This window comes from Molothrus ater, chromosome 1 (assembly GCF_012460135.2).
Source record: "Molothrus ater isolate BHLD 08-10-18 breed brown headed cowbird chromosome 1, BPBGC_Mater_1.1, whole genome shotgun sequence".
NCBI lineage: Eukaryota > Metazoa > Chordata > Aves > Passeriformes > Icteridae > Molothrus > Molothrus ater.
Window position 1 is genome coordinate 28237462 of NC_050478.2, and position 22517 is coordinate 28259978.

Sequence of the window (22517 nt, forward strand, 5' to 3'; positions counted from 1 at the left end):
GATACATGCAAATTTTGATGAGAATTGAAAGGAGGAGCTAGCATTTAAAGAATAGAAATGCCAATTGTTCAGGTCTGTATCAAGCCAAGCACCATGGGATCCTGTTAAATTTGCCAGAGATTGCCCATTTGAATCGTCCTTTCTGTATGCAGTTGTCCAAAATATGCCAGAACCTAAAACTGCAAATCTTTCCTTTGATTTGCATTGTTTTAAAATTAGGTTTCAGTCCTGCCAAGACTCACAGACCCTGTGTATATCCCAGTGCAGACTGAATGATAAGACTGCCCAGGGCAACTCACTCCATGCAGAGTGGGACAAGTCAATAGCCAAGGGGGAGCTCTCCTGTCTCCTTCTGATTGTGGAGGAAGTTGTGATATTTAGCTCAGACAAGACACCTGACTTTTAGAGGGCCAAAACTGGGAGAACTGAAAGTCACATGAAAGACAGAAGAGGAAAGCCTACTGGAATTGTGCAACAGGATCTGGCTGTTCCTTGCCTCGTTGAGAAACATAACTTGGGTTTTCCTGTCCCATAGTGCTTGCAGCTCCATGAAAGCAGGATACACATCCTCCTGTGCAGAAATGGGGTGTGCAAAGCAAGGCACAGGACACTGGCAACTAAAGGGTTTGAGTAGATGAGGTAGTCCTTAGCTTGACTGGGTGTGTTCTCCTTGTATCACTACTGAGAAGGGACAGGTAGGTGAAGAGCTGAGAGGTCTCTTTTCACAGAAAAGCTTGTAAGATGATAACGGACAAGCAGAGATCTTCTAGGCAGCAGAAGATAATTCTGTGATTCCCATTTCTTAATTACAAAAGCAAGTCTTCCCCCACCCACCAAGGTAGAGTTAATTCAGTTGGTAGCCCAAACTTTTAGCCACTAGTCAGTTATGATTCTGATTGGAATGATACTAAGGAAGGATTAGAACATGTTTAGATAATTACAGCTTGAAATATTCCTAACAAGTGCTCTGTATTTGGACTGTGTCCAGCACAATGTGGTCCTGCCTCATACCTAAGGCTAATGTTAATCTTAAAGTAATAACAATATTACTACCATTGCTAACAATATTACTGTTTAAGGTGCTTAGAAAGTGTTTTTATTAAAGCTGAAGGAGTTCCATTTCACTGCAGTAGACATGATACTCAAAAGTACTTTCAGCTTTCAATGAGTTAGGAATGTATATTACCTGTGCCTGACATGTCTATCAGCATTATCTGGAAGCTTTAAGTGTGCTATTTTGTGTGGTCACTAGATGGCACATCAGTACAAGGGACTGTTAAAACGTTGGGCTTGCAAGAATATGTTTTACTGTGCTGTTTGGGTCATTTGGGGTTTTTTAAGTTTATTTGGGTTGTTTTTTGGTTTTTTGGGGGTTTTTTTGTGGTTTGAGGTTTTTGTTTTCCCTTTTGTAGAATCCTGCTGCAGTTTGTCCCTTACAAGTGTATGTGTCCTAGGTTATCCTTACCAGACAACTGCAGCAGTCTATCTACCTGTGAAATAAGTAAAAACACTTGCTTGTGCCCAGCTGCAGCTGTTCCTCTGGGCACCCCGGCTCTCAGCTGCCCCAGGCCTCACTGAGGGCTCTCCGTTTCTCCTCCTCTGCTGGCTACACAGTATGTCTCATTCCCTTTTTTCCCTTTCTTTCTGGGAATGAAGGCAGGGATTTGTAGCCCTCTACCTTGGCCAGTGGTACTTTTATAAAGGAAAATTAAATGGTTGCATACAAATAACTTTAATAATACATTAACTTAAAAATAATCATTCTTCATAGCTCAATGTGTTTGTTTTAGATGGCAGTAGCATCTTTTACATCCGTAATGGAAGTTCATTTTCATCATCCATGTTACGCTCTGGATGAGAAATTCATGATACTTTTTTCATCCTCTTGGCAGATAAAATACATATAGAAATGAATAAAATTAATAACCATTCTCTTCTGCTTAAATACAGGGTACCTAAACTTTCAAGACAGTTTTTCAGGAGAATTAAGTCATTCTATAAAACACTATGAAATGACAGTTCTTTTGAAAATGAGTGATTTTTATAGCAGCCATTTTAATCAGCTAAATATTGTGTTGGAAGTTTGAATCTTATCTTTGTGTCACTGTGATTGACAAAAAAAATCTCACAAATGCTTTAACTCTGTATGTCTGGAACTGTATTTTTAGATCTTTTCAGCTTGCCATTTCTCGTTTTTGTTAACATACTTAGCATTGTTGGCTAAGATCCCCATAGCTGTTCGGCAAAGACCAAAAATAACCACGTGTGTCCTTTTGTTTCTTTTATTTCATTTCTTTACATATCTACAGATCCGAGTCAGTCAAGGCAAAGAGCCTGCACATTTACTGAGTTTGTTCAAAAACAAACCACTCATAGTCTACAAGGATGGGACATCCAGGAGGGAAGGTCAGAAACCTGCTCCACCAACACGACTCTTCCAAATCCGCAGGAACCTGGCATCCATTACTAGGATTGCAGAGGTAAGGTCACCTGCTAAGTAAAGCAACCATTCCCAGTAGGAAATGATAGAGCTGCTATGAGGTTCTCTGACTAATCTTGTTAGGTAGTCGTATCTGGTAGGAACACAGAACTCCAAATCCCACTCCAGCCCACTGCTCTATTTGATGAACCCGTCCAATAAACCAAAGAGAATATGCTGTAGCTGGCTGGAATCAGTCTGCATCACTCAGAGGAGCTGTAAGAATACACACAGTGAGCAGTCAGCTGACAAAGAACAGACAAGAAGTCTGCAATTCCTTTGAGATGGTCTTTCCTACTGCAAACAGTCCTAAGTTCTGCCCTGCAAGTCAGCTCCCTGTCTTAAATCTAATTTGTATCAGTAAAAAACTAGGGAAGAACTGAAGACCAAAAGCATAGCAGATTAACATGTCTACACATTTTATATAAATATACAAAATAGTAATTACATTATCTGAAGATTTGAAGAATAAAACAATTTCTTTTTTTATCTAGGTTGATGTTGACGCAGTGTCACTAAACTCTAATGATGTCTTTGTTCTGAAACTGCCAAACAACTCTGGCTACACGTGGGTAGGAAAAGGAGCAAGTAAAGAAGAAGAACAAGGAGCTCAGTACATTGCCAATGTTCTCAAATGCCAGACTGCAAAGATTAATGAAGGCCAGGAACCAGGTTCGTATGAGGCCACATGGCTGCTTATAGACAGCTGAGAATACACAGCACTGCATGGAGACAGTAGGCTTAGATTAGATATTAGGGAAAAAAATCTTTACTGTGAGGGTCGGGAGGCACTGGAACAAGTTGCCCAGAGAAGTGGTGGACACCTCATCTCTGGAAGTGTTTAAGGAGGGTTTGGATGGAGCTCTGTGCAGCCTGATGTACTGAAAGGTGTCTCTGCTCATGGCAGGGGCATTGGAACTAGATGATTTTTAAGGTGCTTTCCAACTCAGGCCATTCTATAACTCTATGATTCTTCCTAGGTATGCAACTGATTCTAGTATTTTGACAAACTGCAGGAAATACTGTAAGAAAAGTCATTCATCTTTGAGACAGAAAAGAGATTTTTTAGGGATTTCTGAAATACTAACAAGCTAAAATACCAAATGTTAAATCAGCTGGTGGATAATTATATATTATGTATTTTAGAGGAATTCTGGAAAGCACTTGGAGGTAAAAAAAATTACCAGACTTCATCACAACTCTTGACAAAGGCTGAAGATCATCCCCCTCGCTTGTATGGTTGTTCTAATAAGACAGGCAGATTTATTGTGAGTATATTGTGGATACTTTCTGTTTAATTATATTGTTTCTGGTATATTTTGCCTTGGAAATCAGTAGTCATTCATTAAATGAATTTGGGGATCTGGCTTAGTTAGCCAGGCTTAGCAAGAACTAGAGAACGGACATTTGATGCTTTAAGCTATCCAAATGCGATGGATGAACAGAATAATTATTACTGCAGAAGTTTGCATCCAGAGCCTGCTCCAGCCTGGAAATAGAGGCTTGCAGATGCAAAATTTGCCCAGTCAAAAGCAATTTAATTCTTGCAGAGCATCACCAGATTGCTATCAATTTGCTGAGAAGGAGCAGGTCAGTGCCTTGCCCCTTACGTGTTTGACAGTGGTGGCAAGGAAAAGAAATGCTGCTTGCCAAAAATCCCTAGCTATCTGATATTTTCCATAGAGATTTAAGATGTGTAATTATGCCTTTAAGGTATTGGCCTGTGCTCAAGGAGGTAGGAAGACCTACTTCCTTGGCAGAAGTGCCCAGAGCTATGCACTGGGTATTAAGTCTGTGATTCAGGCTTAATTACTTACCCTGTTCTGGAGGGCAGTGCTCTGTCACCAGTTGGCAAGGACACACTCATTTTTAGGTAGGGGACATAGCTGGCAGTCTCCTTAAGGCACAGCCCAGTCATTTGGAGAGGGATAAAACAAATAGGATCCTTTAATAAGGACTTCAAAATCTTATGAGAATAGGCAAGTGTATTCTTCTAACAAGCTTCTAAAATACTTCTGGGAAATACAGTAATAGGAACCAAACTCTCTGCACTAGTCTGCTGGGAGCTATGGATTTACTTTTTATTTTAAATTCCCTCCAAATTCTGTGAAATCCCCTCTTTCCTGTAGCCTTTCTCTAGTAACTTAATCACCACCATTAGAGGTCCCAGAAGAGGCAGGTGGGACCACTCTGACCTTCTGGCCACTGTAGCACAGGGTGGGGAAAAGGAATGTCTTTTTCACCATCTGGTTATCATCCCTTAGCACTCCCACATGACCACACATAGCCAAACTCTTGACAATCCTTTAAAAGTAGGAACTATTAGCTCCATTATTATCTCTCCTTCTCGCACAGAATAATATTAAACTGCCTTCTGCCTTCCTGCATGTCCTTGGAAGAAGCAAGCAGTCTGCCTTTGGGGACTAATCCTCAATGGCTTAGTCAACTGTAATGTCCCATTGTCAAGTGACTGGGAAGCTTGGTTGGGTGTGTATTTAATCTCTGAGCTCACCCACTGCAAATCAAAGCAGTTTCTTTTCCTAATTAATGAATATAAGCTGCATGAATGTATCAGCTTGGTTGGCTCAAGGTTCAAATTTCTCTATCTCCTTCTTCTGGCAGACCTCAGTCCCAGCTTAACAACAGTCAATAGTTATAAAGTAGATCTTTGCCTCTCCTGAGGATATCTTACCAATTCTGAAAATCTGAGAGCTGATTTTATGGGACATGCCATTATGTGATTTGTTTTGTTTCAGAGAAACACCCTTAACGCAGTCATCAAATCAGTTTAGGGTTTGATCCTTTAGGAGACGAAAGAACTGTTCATCAGCCTCTGCTCTTAACATTATAAAAATAGGTTAGGTCTTTGCAAAATTGTATGCCTTGATGAATCATTAAAAGCAAAAAAAAAACCACCCTCAAAACATATCATCCTTTCTAGATTGAAGAGGTCCCAGGAGAATTCACTCAGGATGATTTGGCTGAAGATGATGTCATGTTGCTGGATGTTTGGGATCAGGTGAGTTGTGTATCACTGCTTTTTGTGAGCAGGATAATTTATTCTTAATCACTTGGTTTGTAAGATGGGAGGAGCAATCATCTTGACAGAATGGAAGCTGTTTTGTTTTCTTTAAATTATACCAAAAGGAGCTATATTTTTTGAGCTGTACGATGTGCTGGTGTTCACATATGCCATTGAATTTCCAAGCACGTGAGACCATGGCAGGCACTTCTTATTTAAACCAATGGAGGCTGCAAGAGTATAAGCCCCAGCAGAGTTTTGGAAAGGTTCTCAATAGTGTTCTTGACATCATCACAAAAATTTATTAATTTAAAAAAAAAATTATTTCATTAAATATATCTAGAATCCACTAAATCCTTGTAGCAGGAGCCACCTACAAAAAGTCCTAGTAGAGAAAGGGACCAGCACTAGATAGACCCTTACAAAAATTTCTTCATACTAGAAAATGAATGGAGGGTGACAGAAATAATCTCATTGTGCAGTTCACTGAAAACTGAAAATGTGGAGACCTTTGTGAATGACAGGAAAACTCACTGCAGATTTAGAGAACACATCTGTTTCTCACAGTATATTCTCTCTACCCTTCCTCTCCTCTTGGAGGGAAAGAGGAAAAGGCCCACACCCTATTTGTCTTCTTCAGCCTAACCCTTAAGGAACAAAAGACTGAGGTTTTTGGAAATAAGAAGGAATGTCCATGGTTCATGTGAAAAGGAGTGATGGGGGGTGGTGGGGAAGAGCTGGATGGAAAGTAGTTGGGACATAGCTACTGAGATAAGAAGTCTTGGGACATGTAGCTCGTTTCCAAGCAAATCCTGGAGAGAAGTAAAAAGTGTGTGGGGGATTGCAGATCAAGGCTCTAGTTGCTGGGTTTTCCAGTTGGCTATCTAGCAGTCACCCAGGGTAGCACATGTCACAGGGCACAAGTGTTTATGTGCACACAGAGCTCAAACCAGAGAGACAGTATTACTACCTGCACCCAAAGAGAAATTAAAGGTAATTAGAGATCCTATCATCAGACTGAATAAAGGTCTGGCCTTCCAGTGTCATAGAGAGCAGTGAGATTTCAGAGGGCAAAACTATACTTTCTCACAAGGGAGAAAAAAACATCAGTTGTGGTTTGTGAGAGTTCTGTATCTCTACAGTCTTTTCATAGCATATATTCTTTCTCCTAGAGGAATCAACTATTTTGTACTTTACCAGCTGTACACAACATCCTTATAATGCCTGGGGAGTTATCTCTTTCCTCTGTTTGCAGGTTTTCATCTGGATTGGGAAGGATGCTAATGAAACTGAGCGACAGGAATCTGTGAAATCAGGTAAATCAAATGAATTTGGCACATTTCTGAGTGAAGTAGCATCAGTATTACTTAATGAAGAGGAAAATATGATGTAGAAGAAATCTAGTTATGTTTACAGTGTCTCAAAGTGTTGATGAGCTTATTAGGATTTAATACAGGAGATGACTATTTTCACCTTTAAATGCACATTTAAATCTGTAAGTTTATGAAGGATAAAATTAATCAAAATAGCATTATTGGGCTGCAGAGCTTTTTAAATAATATGTAGGAGAGCTCTATGAAAAGTAACTGCACTGAAGAAGGAATTTAAAAGCAGGTCCCTACTGACCTTCACCCTCAACAATGTATCTAGAGAAAGGATTGCCAGCAAGTCCTTACAGTGCCACCCTTCACTCAGTTAAATTTGCAGGAGGAAATTCAAATTACAGAACAAACAGAACAAATCAAGACAATTTACATGGCAGTACCTCCTTGAAAAATCACATGTCATCCCTAGTGTGACTTAATATAGCTGAGCTTCTGACAAAGTTCATGCTGAAAACCCTTGCATGTTTCCCTGGAGCAGCTGGGGTTACCTGGCTGTGTTTCCATATGTATTGATGTCATGTTGAGATGTCATCTAGAGAAACTACCTTCACTGGCTTTTACATGGACAAATTGGGAACAAAGCTTGTGCATACTCACAGCACCAGCAAACACTTTCTCCTTTTTGAGCCAAAACCCAGCTGTATGGCAACAAACTGCTCAGAAAAGCAATCCCTCTGTTTTACCTTCATGGAAACTTCGTTCACTGCTGGTTGGGAAAAATCAGCCTTTACCTGATCTTCTCATTGCCTTTGAAATAATTAATTGAATAGTGTATTATAGCAACCCTGTGTTCTTTCACTGTGGCTTTTAATGCATTTTTTATACCAAAGGAATTAACTAATCATTCCATGTTTTATTTCCTCTCTGTTTTTAGCCAAACGCTATATTGAAACAGATCCTTCTGGCAGAGATAAGGGAACCCCCATTGTCATTGTGAAGCAAGGGCATGAACCCCCTACATTCACAGGCTGGTTCCTGGCTTGGGACTCAAACAGATGGAAGAACTGATCTCTCCAAAGAGACTCCAGCTTCAAGCCAAAGAATGACCAGAGCCCAGCTACTTTCTAGTATTTTTAAGCATAAGCTTATGCAACAACACGATGCATCTGTTGTTACACTTTCCTGAGCTTTGATGTATTTCTGTGAATAACCTAGAAATCCTTAGCACTGGGAAGGATAAATTATAATTGTAAACTGGCCAAATGGGGTGAGTGGGGCTCTTCTAGTAGTAAATACAGAAAGTGCTACCAATCTTTAATCTTAAAAGAAAGAAATACATTTTCTTTAATCTCCTGATTCTCTTTAAAGAGAAGCTGTGGATCAGTTTATTTTAATGTGCTAAAATGGACTAAATTCTGTCTTCACTTAAAAATCCAAACTAATGCCACAGAAATTCCTTTAGATTAAGGTCAAAATAATAGTGTGCAGAATTTGAGGAATAAAGGAAAGGAAAGGACTGCACCTGATTTAATTATTAGGCCCACATATTGCTACACTCATTGAAAATTTCAGATAATGTCTGATCCACAGTGGGAGTTGTAGCTCACAGGGGGAAAATATGGATGGATATTTGGAGAAGGCTGTGCTTAACAAGTTTGTTTACCCTGTTAATCCATATATGTGTGGAGCCTTAGACTGAGTACTGTCAGAATATGAAACTGAGAAAGGTTTTTTTGAGGGACTGTCCAGAGTATTGTAATGAATTCCTTTAGATTTATCTCGGAACCAGCTCCACCTCCACCAGGTCTTTTTAACTAAAGCTCTTAAACATGGTGTAGTGCACTAGTGCTTTGAAGTGGAAGCAGAAGTAACAGCTTTGAAAACACATCCTCTGCCTTAACCAGATAGCTCTTAAGCCATCCTTCACCTCAGTTGCCTTACTCAGCAGTGCTCAGTTCTTCCTCAGCATGCAGACTGTTCACCTTGTCAGGTGCAGGATGTCTTTCTAATTTTATCTGCAGGTGTTAGACAAACATCAAGCATGTCAAAAGCAAGGAAACCCCTGGTTTCAGTAGCATTTTTGGGAATTTGGAATGTGAGTATGCACCATGGAATATGGCCTTGTCTTTTCTCTCAGGCACACTTCCTTGAGCTTTTTTTTTATTCTGGTGAATTTAAAAGTATGTTTTCAAAGTGGCTTTTATTTGTAACTTAGCCAGAAGAAAATCTATTTAAGGGCAGTGGGAAAACTTCTTCAGATCTTTAGTCTGCTTTGATCACTTACCCAGTAATGCTTGTTTTAAACAACAATTTGTACAGCTGTAAATCATATTGATGTGGCTTTTTAATGACAGCATTTCAGCAGTTTTATTATTCTTATTTTTATTTTATTATATAAGTTAGGTTGGAAAGTGAAATTTTAGACATTTTTGTATTTTCTAACATGCTTGGGATTTTAAATCAGGGTAATGCAAAAGAGTGAATTTAGTCTGAGCTCATAATATCAATGACAAAAGAATCGTGAAGCTAAGAGATTAATTATAGGAGTTAGCTTTAAACATTTGTTTAAATGTCTGCTAATATAGCTGGGCTGTATCTGAATGTCATTTCATTTAAAATAAACTTACAAAAACCAGTATTCTATATGCCAAACTGATCTTCCTCTCTCTGACATATTGTAGGGCAGTGCTTCCACTGAGTCTAGAAAGATTTCCTGAAAACCTTTTAAATGGATAGTGCAGTAAGAAGTTACTTGTTTTGACTTTGGTGCCATTTTACCCAATGGAAGCTTAACTCTTCTCACCAACTTGACAATTACAAACCTAAGTGAAAATCAAAGAACTGGGTGCTTATTAGGTTATTTTCATCTTTAAGAAAAAACACCATTGTTGTTAATCAAGCTCTCTGGTTTTATAACTTTTTGCTTGCAAAAATAATTGAGTACAGAAATAACTACTTAATAAAATAGGAGGAAATAGGTTTATGTTTGTTTTTAAAGGATGCATATTGCTTCTTATTTGTGAGAGTAGATAAGATGTCCTCCAGCTGGAAGGAGCACAAAGACCTTTTCAATGCCTCAGCCACTGAGCAGCCTTAAATTATCTGATTGTTGTCTTCAACACATACATATGATTCTTCTCATTTTTAAAAAATAACAGTTATAGTAGCTTCTGAACCAAGGATTAGACAAGATTTGTCCTTCTTGCACATAAACATCTTCCGGGACACTGAGGGCTCTGAACTGGCAGAGTCTGCCAGCATATTCTCCAGCACTGTGAAAGCCTCTTTTCAGTTCCCTCACACAAGACAGAGGAGCTTTTGTGGTCTCCTGGCTTGGGCTTTTGAGTTTGTAATACATTGTTCTGGCATGTTGATTGCTGATGTTGAGAGGAGCATTGAGAGCTCATAAGGGAACAGTGTTCTCCATTGGCCTTTAAGCACAACAGCTGCTTGCAACATTGTTCTTGGGCTTGCTTGCCAGTGAGGAAGTTTATTTTTCATAATATATGTGCAGTACACACAAAGATGTATTTCTTCCCCTCGAGAGAAGAAGAGAATGAGGGAGGACAGACAGGATGGACTATGAGTGCTTGGAAATGTTAAAGATTAAGCTGTTTTTAAGAAAATATTTAAGCACCTAACTTAAGGAATACACATATCAAACCTATCTGCCTTGTTTTCATAATAGAAAAAATTTTGCAGATCTGAATACAGTCAAGTTCAGTCAAGAATAAGCTGTGTCTTGCAGTATTATCACCCAGTAATAGTATGTTCACTCTACTTGCAATGGCCAAATTAGACTCTGATTTACGAGTTTCATTATGCTACTACCAAACAGAAAGCATTCATGTTCTATTGGTTGTAAACACAGCATCATTTTTCATCTTTATTTCATTGCAGCAGAAAGGTGTTAGGAATCCCTAGAACTATCAGGACATTATAGTCCTATGTAGTATTCATATTACATAAAATACCATGATCTTAGAGTATAACTACAGATTATGCACAGCACAGGAGTCAGCTTCTGGAATCATTGTTCTAAATACCCATTTTCACCATAGCACATAGTGCTATAAAGAATTAGATCTGCTGTAAATGACTATGTTAAATGCAGCTAAATTCAGTTGAATGGTTTGGTTTCTTGCCAGTGCAGACTCACACAGGCTTCAACTGCAGCAAGAAGATGCTGGTGATGGGATGTGGTAGACAGTAGGATTATGGTTCCCTCTCACAGGAATCATACAGAAAATGTTTCGCTCACTAGACTATAGCCGGAGATGCTCTCAGACATCTTTAGACATCTTCATAGGCTACAGGAAGACTTCTTGTTATTAATCTTGTAATCTTCTTGTAGTCTTCATTTTTACTGAATGTAAAAGAATTTAAAAGAAAAAAAAATTAGCCCAAGCAAAGCTATTCTTTTCCATGGACTGAAATTCTTCTTCAGAATTGACTTCTCTATAGGAAAGTTTCAGAAAAAACCTTCAAACTTTGCTTTAGGATACAAGTGCTTCAGCAGCATCTCACTGAAGTTCTGCCTTTATGGCTTAATTGAGCCAAATGCAAGTATATGCCAACTGCCAAAAAGTTATTATCTAATAAAACCAAAGCTAGATAATACTTTGCTGTAATGACTCTACAAATCCTTGCATTTTCTTTTTTAAAGACAATAATGTTGTCTTTAGATAAAGAAACAGTACACTTTTCCCTTCTTACAGCTAGGAGTTCAGATGCTAAAATCAAAGGAACTTCTGAAAACAAAATCAGATCTTTAATCTACTACCTGTCCTTAATGCCTAGTTACATCCTCTCTTGACTGGCCTAAAGCTACTTTGACCTTCTCTTCCTGTTAGCCCATTACCTTATGCTGAAAATGAATATACTACACTCACTTCAATGAAAGCTTCCAAGATGCAGGGAGGAGAAGGGCTGACCAATGGGAACTAGGAGGCCCACCATGGCATAAAATTAACAGATTATTATTTGGGCCTTTCTCCTTCTGCTTGTCATTTTCCTCTTGACATTAAAGCATATTTGCATTTCAAGGGAAAGAAGTTGTCCCTACAGAACAGCATATTGTGTAAGCTTGTTTTTTCTTTAATAATAGCAGAGTTATTCCAGATGAGCAAGCAGAAGGTGAAACAGTCTGTATCAGGCTTCTTCTTCAACACATGCACACTTCCACCCTGTGAGTGTTCTCAAAGGGTTGTTAAGGGTGTACTGAGAACCACAACACTGTACATTTTACCACCACATTTAATCAGCCAGCTGTGAAATTTGGGCCTCCGTGCACATGAAATGAAGGCATCAAGTGAAAACATTGATTTTTATTGTTTGTTAGACTGCAGATCATTGCCTCAAAAATCAGCTGCATGAAGCAAGCAGGGGAGACTGGAACAGTATCCCACTGAAAGGCCCAGAGGCACACGCAGCAGCAATGCTCTGATTACTTTAAAAAAGCCTCTTAACGGTGCTAGAAGAGCAAGGTCTCCTTGCTGCTCACTCAGGGTGATTTCCCAGCATTTGGCAATACTAATATCAAGGCTGGATGCAATCAGGTAATTTTAGTGTCACTTGCCCAACAATTCACCATGCTTTGTGTTGTCTGATACCCTTGCTACAGAACAAGCAGCTACAGAAACAACTGTGATTAAAACAGACCGCTGATTGGAAGATTACAGATTTCCCTCGAGGCTTAGATTTTCACAGAGGTGTCTCAGAAAGGTCACAGGTTTCCTGCAGTGGGCCTTGCAGCACATCAGAGTGCCCATGTAACCAGCTGAGTGGGGTGCACTCATCTCTAACAGCACCAAAGATTGCTGTCCTTCCCAACACTAACCAGCTACTCTCCTACTATACTTGGGTAAGAAGTGGCAGTGAATGTCCTACCACCAAGAACAGGTAAGAAGCCCACTAACAATCCCCTCCTCTCTTTCTGGATAGGCCCAGGCAGCCTTCTGCTGCCAGACTAAGTCCCATCCTAGCATCTGCAGATGCACTCCAGCATCCAAATAATCCCATGTGTGAATTCCAGAGGCTCAAAGTGATCTTTTTTTAAGATTGTGAGAGGAAAGGTGGTGAAAACTTGTCTGATATTCAAAGCAGCAAACAGGGATTCTGGTACCTGTATTTCCTGTTGTCTGTGTGAAGTGAATCACTGAATTCACTGTCCTATTCTCTACCTATTAAACAAGGATTTCCTCAATCCTTTCCCTGTTTATTTAAGCTGCTCTGTCTCGTACTGTGTGTTTGTACAATGCCTGACCTAGTCAAGTCACTTCTCACACTGTCGTCTTGTAGGTGCTGCTCATAATCCAGACAGGGGCCTGGGTTATTGGTGCCAGGCTGCAGAGACTTGCTCAGAGCAGGATTAGATGAGGTGAGTGTGGTGCCTCAGAGACCTGCTGAAGAATGGGTGCAGCTCCACCAGCTGTGGCATCAGGGCAGCAGAGCAAGGGCAGAGGCCAGCTCAACTGAGAAGTAAAGCTTTTATGGTATAACACAATATAAGCTAAAATAGATCTCTCATCCTCGCCTGTTCAGCCTTAACACTCCATTAAAGCTGTAACTATGGGTGTATCTGCATCCGGTCCAAAAAATTCCTCTCCAGGACGGGAGCAACTGCTCTGGGGATTGTAAGTATGAAGCAAAGATAAGGCTCTGCTGTGTTTACAAAGAAATAGCAAAATCCTCAGGTGCTTCTTACTTCAACTTGGAAAAAGAAAAGATTGGCTTTTAAAAGGGATGGCATCTTGTCTGATCTCCCATGTCCTGAAACTTTTCTGCTGCTGTTGTTAAAACATGAGGCCTCTCTGCAGCGCAGCTCATTTTGTTTCTGGGAAGTGGTGTTTTGTGGTTGACTTAAGGACTGTGAGTGTTGATAATGTACTGGATCTTTCTTTCATTATTATTGAATTATACTGGGTAACAGACATGGCTTCAATCCAGAGACTGAGCACGATGAGTCCTGTCCATAGTCAAGGGTATGAACTGAGAGAAACAAAAAGTGCTCACTGACTACAGATGGAGGGATGAAGATTACCAAATTTCTTGTTATTTTGAAGCTTTGGTTTTGCATTTAAATGTTGTCTCTGTTCTCCAACAAATGTCTGCTGGCTGCTGCTGTTGGTTTCACACAATTTCATCACGCTGGCCCAGTGAAAGCTTGGAGTTAAGCCTCTGTGGTAGCAGCTGATGGCTCTTGTTCTATCTTAACTCTGACTTACCACAGGTCTGAAAACCACAGAAACACATATATCCTTTACGTGCCAGACTGCTGTGCCTTCAATCAGTCCTCAGCAAGGACTCAAAGATGAATGATTTGCAGGGAGTGCAGTGATGCTAACTTGAAAATCCCTGTATCTACAGTTGTGCTGAGATGAAAGACTGTGCAGATATTGGTGTCCCTAAGCAGAAGGGCAGGGCTCTTTAAGTGACCCTCAGCAGGCAGAATCTCTCAGATTTAGTAACAGCCTTTCACACAATGACCTATGGCTTCAGAGGCCTTCCATCAGTAAACCAGGAAGAAAGGATATAACCATTTGTCCTCTTTAAAGCTTTCTCATGCTTCCTCTGAAGATTTAGTTTGGGGTTGCATCTACTCATGTGCTGTATGTATCATATATTTATCATATACCATCTGAAATACAAAATGTTCAAAGCATGAAGACTTCCTTGAATAGATTCTTTCTGTTTATGATATGTCCATGCTTATTTTTTCCTTACATAAGGAGGTATTATTTGTTTGATTTTTCTTTTCCAGCAGTGGAAAGGCCTTGAATAAAATAATTCAATTAGAAAAAAAATTGATTATGTTCATAGTATCCCACTGCTGCTTCTGCTCCCTAGAAGTCCTGCTCGGACTCTTAATCTTCTATGATCAGTCCTGGGAGAGGTGAAGAGGAAGGCTTCAGAGAGATGAAAACTGCAGAGCTTACCCTTGCAGCACTTCAACTACTGCCTCTTGCAGTATTGCCTCCATTCACTGGAGTTCAGTTAAAATCTCAGCTAAACAATCTGTTCCTCCACAAGTTTGTTTATTTGCCTTCCTTACTTTGTTTAAATCCTGCTAAGTAGTGTGGTATGGCCATGAGAGCCAGAGAATGGGAAACCTACATTCTGATAAAATGCTGTGATGTTAACAAAATGCTTTAAAAAGTGTGCATTTTAAAATTAGTATTTTGCCAGGGTTTTATGAGAGTTTACAATTCTAGTGGCAGAAGCTGTGCCGAATTCTCTGAAAGGTTTCTCTTTTTCAATATTATGGAATTGGAATGTATGATGTGGTTTGTTTGAATCATATTGCCTGGGAGAGGAAAGCAAAAACGATTTTGCAGGGACAGGTTTTATAAGGTTTTCAAAGTGAGTTTACTGTTTTTTCCCTCCAAGAATTGAAACCTAGGATGTGAAAGAAAGCTTTCTGCCTAACACCCCTGGGTTTAACTTTCAAATCAATTTTCAAGTGACTTAGCTTTTAACATTTAGCAAGCAGTAGGCCTAATCTTGCATTCACTGAAGTAATTTTTAGATTTGCTGTTAACTTAAAAAGAAGACACGGTGAGCTGATAAGATTTAAAAAATGTAGACTACAGCTGAGCAAGGAGATGAAATTACTCCTCCCCACCCACACAGTGTTTGTCTTCCCTGAAACCATTCTTTCATCATCCTCTCTTTAGTTTGTTTCTTCTTCTCTTTTTCATCTAATCATAAATACAAACCTGGAAGCTCCCTAGGATAAGGGTTGGTTTTCTTTTTGCTAAAGCACACTGTAATAGGCTCAGATTTCACATTGAAACTCTTGTAACTGAGAAGAATTATCTTTTTTTTTTTTTTTTAATTTGGCTATTTGGCTTAAGTTTTAGAAACTGCAACAAATATTCAGTACTTAAGTATAAGGTGCCCATCATTTCTCAATGGAAGAGACTGAAACCTTCATGCCAGAGTTGAGGCTAGCTGGTGAAACTATCCATGTCCCTGGGGGGAAGGGCTCCTTTGGAGGCACTGAAACTCTGTAGTTCTTATGACTGGCAGCCAAACAACTCTGTTTGGGCTTGAGAAAAATCCAATCTAGAATGCTTAGCTCTCATTCATATTCTGCTGACTGAAGTTTACTTTTCATACTAGAAATCAAAGCAAAGGAGTATTTGCTCTTTCCACTCCCTCCTGGAAAGCTGATTTTTAACACCCTCTTGCTTCAAAACAAAATTTAATATATTAGTCAAAATCCAAACATGCACAGGGACTGGATGCAGTTGCCACCCAGCTGGCAAAGCTGTAGGACCTGCCATATCAGGGTTTGCATGTACTACACTTGGGAGTGCTGTTGTGTTGGAATAGGGGCAAGCACAGTAAGTCTTAGCTCAAAACTCCTAGTGCCTGGGAAGCCTCTGAATGAAAAGCCACTCAGAACTATGACCTTCTTTGCAAGCAAAGAGTTGGGTTATACATAATTCTGAGTGCAAATGTATGTTTTATTTTGCTGGGCCATATTAAACATTTCACTGTGCACTTCAGATGCCTGTTGACTAAAAAGACAGGTTAAAGATCCAGCTAGTGACACAGTTTTTGAAAACTCACAAATGCCTCACAACTACAGAGCCAGAATGAAGTGCTTGGGAAAGGCTTCTGGTAGGAAGCAAAGCAAGCACTGCAGAGAATGAGACCAGTGGGCTGCACAGATGCTCAGTAAGCTTCTCCAGTCTTCTGTGGTTTAAAAAGACCAAGTTAATTTATCTGTTAAAACATGTATTTGTTGTTTTTCTTCAGGAACATTGTTAATCAATTAATTACCTCATTAAAGATATTACAACTAATTTGAGCTCAGTTATCCTACTAAAATTAATAATAAATTGTTTCTTTCTTTAAAAAATAAAAATAAACCCTCCTCTCTATCTAGGGAGCCAGCAGGTCTCTCTTTTCACTCATATAAGAAAGATGCTTTCAGAAAGCCAGAGAGTAGTTACATTCCATACTATTTGTTCTATATGCAACCAGGAGTTATAAGCAGCACTCACAAGCTCCTATTATTAGAAGCACTGATAAATTACCAAATAGTGGGTGGAGAACATCAGACAAATTGTTTGTGGTATATTTCACTGTCCCAGTGGGGACTTCTCTTAGCTGTTGCCTCTGAGCACCAGGCTCAAGGAGCTGTGACATTATCACTGTACTACCCACATTATTATACACTAAAGCAGAGACTTTAGATTTTTCACAATCCTCCTGGGAGCTTAGGCATATCTCCCATAAAATTTTATTTCCATGCAGTGCAATCTCTGTGAAATCTGTTTCTATTGCTGCTGTGCCTTTTAGGAGAGATGAGCAACTGAATTTCCTCTTCAAGGTGTGCACTTAACTTGATTTACATAAAGTTATTACAGATGAACAGCCTGCTCATTCTCACAGTGAACCCTGTATATTGGATGGGCATCACCTCTCAGTTGTTGCCAAAAATGGTGGGAACACATCCAAGACCCAGATGTGCACACCACACAGGCACAGGCTCCCTGCTTCAGCCAGCCACAGGAACAGGCCAGTCCCTGCAAATTAGTGGAGCTTCAGTGCTTTATTTTTTGTCACTATCTTTGAAATGCTCTCATGGCAGGTTTCAGTGCACCATATTTGTCATTTAAGCATTTCATTAACCATATGCTAACTCTGACTCTGTGAACTGAGTGCTGTGTGCTTCTTCCTGTCCTGGTACTTCCTCTTGGATATATGCAGCACCTGAAGAACAAAGCATAGCTTTTAAATAAGTAACTGTTGCAAGCAGATGGATTGTTAGGAAAGAACTGGCTTAAATGAATGTTTCATCCCATAAACACTTAGTCAGAAGCTTCAGTCAGAACTTGTAACTTTTTTTTTCCACCACAGAAAATCAAGTGAGATACAAATTTACCAAAGAAAAGCCTTCTTTGTTGTGATGTCCAAGGTCTGTTTGTTTTTTCCTATCTATTACAATTCCAGCAAATGTCAGCAGCTTTATACATGTTAAATAGTTATACAATATTTATATAGTTCTTTAGAAAAGAAAAATATTTAATAGCAGTTTTTTCTTTCCTTCATTGTTACTCTGTGCTAACAACATTTCAAACAGCAGTAGTTATACTACGAACATTTCCATTATTATTCTGGAGCTGGGAAAATACCTTCACATATTCAATCCATGTATACAGGGGCAAAATAAAATATGCTGCTCTTATATTTGTAATTGTAGTACTTTTAATATGCTTGCAAACTGCTCCCATCATATTAAAGCATTATATTTAAAAACTCTGCAACCCTTTTCAAAGGAAGCAATGTGAGAAGATTGCAGCTGATAGTGAAATCTCAGCCTGATAGAATTTTAAACTGTTTAGAATTATTCTGGTATAGAAAAAAAAAAAACCAAAAACTAAAACAACAACAACAACAAAAACCAACCAAAAAAAAACCCCAAAAAACCCCCAAAAAACAAAAAAAACAAACCAACCAAAAAAAACCCCAAAGACAACCCTAAAGTGCCCATAGCTTTTCTGGGGGAAACAATACTGGGGAATAAAAAAGATATTGGAAGCCATTCTCTTAACTGGCAAGATTTTCAATGTAGCATTGAATTACCACTACATTCTAAGCAAAAGAGTGTGATGACTCAAGTCACTAGTTCCAGAGGGGGAAAAATCCCTATAAAAGCAAAAGTGCTGTCACAAACCTGGGGTAGGAAGTGGGGAACCTGTTGCTGAGGTGAATGTAAGTCTTTGATCAGTATAAAACCATTGAAGAAAACATGCAGACCAAGGCTTGCTCATGTGTTGTATCACACATTGAACACTGGAATTGCTCATGATGAAGTCTTACCTCATGTAATGAAGGATTAAAGTAGAAGGTATTCTGTTCATTTATTAAATAAACATATTTGCTCGGTGTTTTTTAGCACCAGCTTCTTAGTGAAGTAGGAGTGGAAACCAGGGGTTTCTGTAAAAATAAAAAAACAAACAACTTTTTTCCTTCTTTAAAACTTCCCCATAACAAATCCTATGTCCAGGTTTGGATTTTGTGACTATAAACTTTGTATCATATGAAGAGGGGATCTATGTTAAACCCTTATGAATTACACTCTGCTATTAAATGAACACTCAGTGTGGCTGAGAGTTTTGTCACACAAGTCCTTAACACAAAGATGCTGTTGGGCACAACCCTTCTGCTGTCCCACCCTGTCACAGAAGGTGCATTTCTTGTACAACCACATGTACACAAAGTGGTCAGGCTGTTCCCTGTGTTCCACAAACATGGAGTCATCACCATTACAGCCATCCCATCAGACGATGAAACAACCAAAATTCATGGAGCTTGGAAGGCGGAGGTTAAAACTTCAGTTACCCTGAGCCAACACTTGCTCAGTGTGACTAAGAACATTTATGAGCTAGTACAGCTTTCTTTCAGCTAACACACCTGAATAGAATTGAAGATGCAACAAACTCTTGACTGCCAGTATCAGAAGAGGCTTTTTGTCTGTTAGTCTGCTGTATGGCATTATGTTTATTTATGAAAATGAAAGTAGCAAAATACAGATGTTAGTCTTCATGTGAAGGTTAAGTATGAAATGACAGTAAGTTTAATTAACTGGTCTACACACAGCAACTCCATCTCCTACTGCTCTAAGCTTATTTATTGTGAGGAAATAAATTAGATTTTCTACCACCAACTACTTTTTAATAATCAAAGCAAAGTAGTTAATGCACCATGTAAGTTATCAGAAAAGAATTCAGCAGATGTAGCAAAGATGATAAAAGGCTTCTTTGTGCAAAAAATTTTGTATATCAATTTAAGAGATAGTCTTAAGAGCAAAAACTTTTGTTGAAATTTGTCAGCTATTTAATTCTCAGTGCTCATTTTTAAGGGGGTTTCAAAATTCATGGTGAAACTGCTGTAATATTTTATGTACCATGCAACTACTCAAAGCAATACTTTCAGAACCATGTAACAATTCAAAGCAGTACTTTTTCAGCTCTGAGATCTAGAGTATAGTTGAAGAGAAGTAACTTCAATTTTTGAATGTACAACTGACCTAGAGTTGGTTACTGTAATAATAAACATTATTGCTATTACACAAACATTAATACCTATTACCCCAGCCTAGGTTTGCCATGTCATTGTACTGAAATGCAATTGATTTTCTCTTTCATACACATTGAGAAATCTGCTCGATTTCCACATGGAGCAGTAATAACTGGTGGTGTGAGGCTGCTAACACACCTCCCTCATGAAGATGGGGGTAGGCATCCAATTGCTGTAGACCAGCTACCTGTAGCTGACAGTGCAGAGTCCTTGCAATAATTCTATTCTTCCTACGACTTCATTCCTTTGTGTCTGACAACTAATTCAGCTCTGTGATGCAGCTGGTTCCTTCCTATCCCTCCTTCAGCATTTGTTCATATTTGCTTCTGTCTTTTGCTGTTCTTTAGTTCTGGCCACATCCCTCTGCATCTGCAGTACATGGCATCAGGATCATTTGTCTGATGTTACATTTTTCATTTGATTTGAATCAAATTTGCTGCACATAACATGTGGTGCTATTAAAAAAAATGACTCTAAGGTGATTAGCTATTGGTATAGGATAATAAATGCCATTAGCCTGTTCTTCAGAATGAAGCTATTTAATGAAAACAAACGGAATATGGTGCATATCTGGCCATGGAAATTCAAGCCCACCATCTTTGCTTTGGAAGGAATTTCTCATCTGCTGCATCACTAGATGTGGTTGTATAACAACAGTCATACCTACTTGACTGGAATTTAACTTTAAAATGACCAGCACTAATGAAATCTTTGATTTAATGTCCTGCTACAGTAAACCTCTCATGAACTGCTAGATTTAATTTCCATGAATTGTTATTTCCATATGAAAGATGATTTCTTATGAAGAATACACACAACCTTGCAAGTAGATGTTTGATGATCCTTTGCATTTTTATTATCTGGGCACTGTGAGACAGCTCCTGCAGTGAAGGAGGTGATATGTATTAAAAGGTAATTTAAGTCTCTGTTGGGTAATAATATTAAAATTTCCAATAATCTTATCTTTCTCCTGTAAGCCAATTCTTTCTTGGCAACACTTCAACCAATTTCATGGTCCATATCCCTAATAAGGACTATCTAAGTTTCTCAGAAGCAGTTAATAATTGCAGCATTGGAAGCCTGGCCCCCTCAAACCTGCCCTGAACCAAAATTATGCCTAGGCCATTAAGGAATTAAAAAAAAAAAAAAAAACAAACCAAAAAACCAAAAACCAAACTACTTTATCATAGTGAAGAAGCTGCATGTTTTACAGGTACTGCTTCTTTTTCTTGAAACACAATGATTTGTCCCTGGCCCTGGCCTCTTCTAAGTGGAAAATATTTATAGCACATATGTAAGAAACCTATGTAGAAAATAATATATTACTATTTACACTGGTGCACTGCGTAAACAGGAAAGGGGAGAAGGTTTTTAGCCCATAGAAGCTGAAGCTGCAGTTGTTTTCATGAACTAAGGAATGCTGAGCCAGAAAGAACTCAGATCTGTAGAGATTAGATAGGAAATGAGAAAAGTATCAGTATGTGAAATTACCCGTACACAGAAATTAGGCACCTCCTTATTCTGCATTGAAAATTCTGCACATGGCTTGAGCCTTTCACCATTGTTTCCTCTTACATGTATCTTGCAGTTATTTTCTGCTGTCATCTAAGAACAGCCCACTCCCCCATATTTAGCTACACACTTGGAAAGTGTGAAAGGTGCTCTTTCTGTACAGCTCCTTCACTCAAGACTTCTACAGGATAATCAGAGCCTTGCTTTACCCTTACCTTCAATTATCAGAGGTTGAATGTGTCAACTCTTCTACACTCCCACTAATTTAGATAGCATTACTCCACAACACCTGCCCAGTCTGCTCATTTGACTTCTAAAGCAGCATGAAGTGTATGGGAGGAGCTGATCCATTTGGATTGTTATTTAATAGCTGTTTTGCAGAAGTGCCTACAGGCATTAATTAAGATCAAGGTGCAAAGAAGACTTACAGTGAAAAATAGTCTCAGCCCCAGAGAGATCATAATTCACTTCATAGCAAGTTACAACAGGTAAATGTGATAAATTAACTGTAGGGAGTGTCCAGGCATTTTCTGGAGAGCACAGATTATTTCCATGTATATATTTACAAATACAGGAATGCTCATGTTGTTGAAGATACTAATTTCTGTCTAATCTTAAATGACCTCCCTGATGTCATAAAACTCTTTTCACAAGATTTATGAGATTCCTTCCCCACCTACTGTGTTGGATACGTTATACCTTAGAAAAAAACCATCAGTTCTTTATCCCTCCCTTTCCAATGAAATATTATGTATTGACTGCTTTTCAGCAGAACAAGAGATAAAAACAAGCCTCATGCATCTTATGTTCAAAATCAAAATACCTTCCATGAGGGGAGGAGCTAGCCAAGATCCATTCTCATGGAATTAATTGTAAAATGTATTATTAGGAAGCTGTGTTAAAGTTTGAATGGACCTTGGTAACAATCAGACACAAAGGTTAGGAGACCATAATATCTAATAGGGTTATTTTTCCATTAAAAATAGGGGATAGTTAATTTTGTACGTGGAGATAAAGGTCAATTTGATTTATTTCAGCTTGTCAAACTTTATGAATAAATCTATTATCTGCAGTAATATTCCTT

General features: G+C 38.9%; 1 protein-coding gene across 4 annotated transcripts in view; it reads left to right on the forward strand.

The window, feature by feature from the left end:
• Window positions 1-9464, forward strand: part of SCIN (scinderin) — a 54820-nt gene extending 45356 nt beyond the window's left edge. For all 4 annotated transcript variants that reach the window (XM_036406437.2, XM_036406438.2, XM_036406439.2 and 1 more), the window contains 6 exons: window positions 2310-2480; window positions 2974-3151; window positions 3626-3747; window positions 5421-5498; window positions 6757-6817; window positions 7761-9464. In XM_036406437.2, coding sequence (XP_036262330.1) covers window positions 2310-2480; window positions 2974-3151; window positions 3626-3747; window positions 5421-5498; window positions 6757-6817; window positions 7761-7894 — 744 coding nt within the window. In that variant the 3' untranslated portion in view covers window positions 7895-9464. The remainder of the gene's footprint in view (window positions 1-2309; window positions 2481-2973; window positions 3152-3625; window positions 3748-5420; window positions 5499-6756; window positions 6818-7760) is intronic.
• Window positions 9465-22517: the final 13053 nt, after the last annotated feature.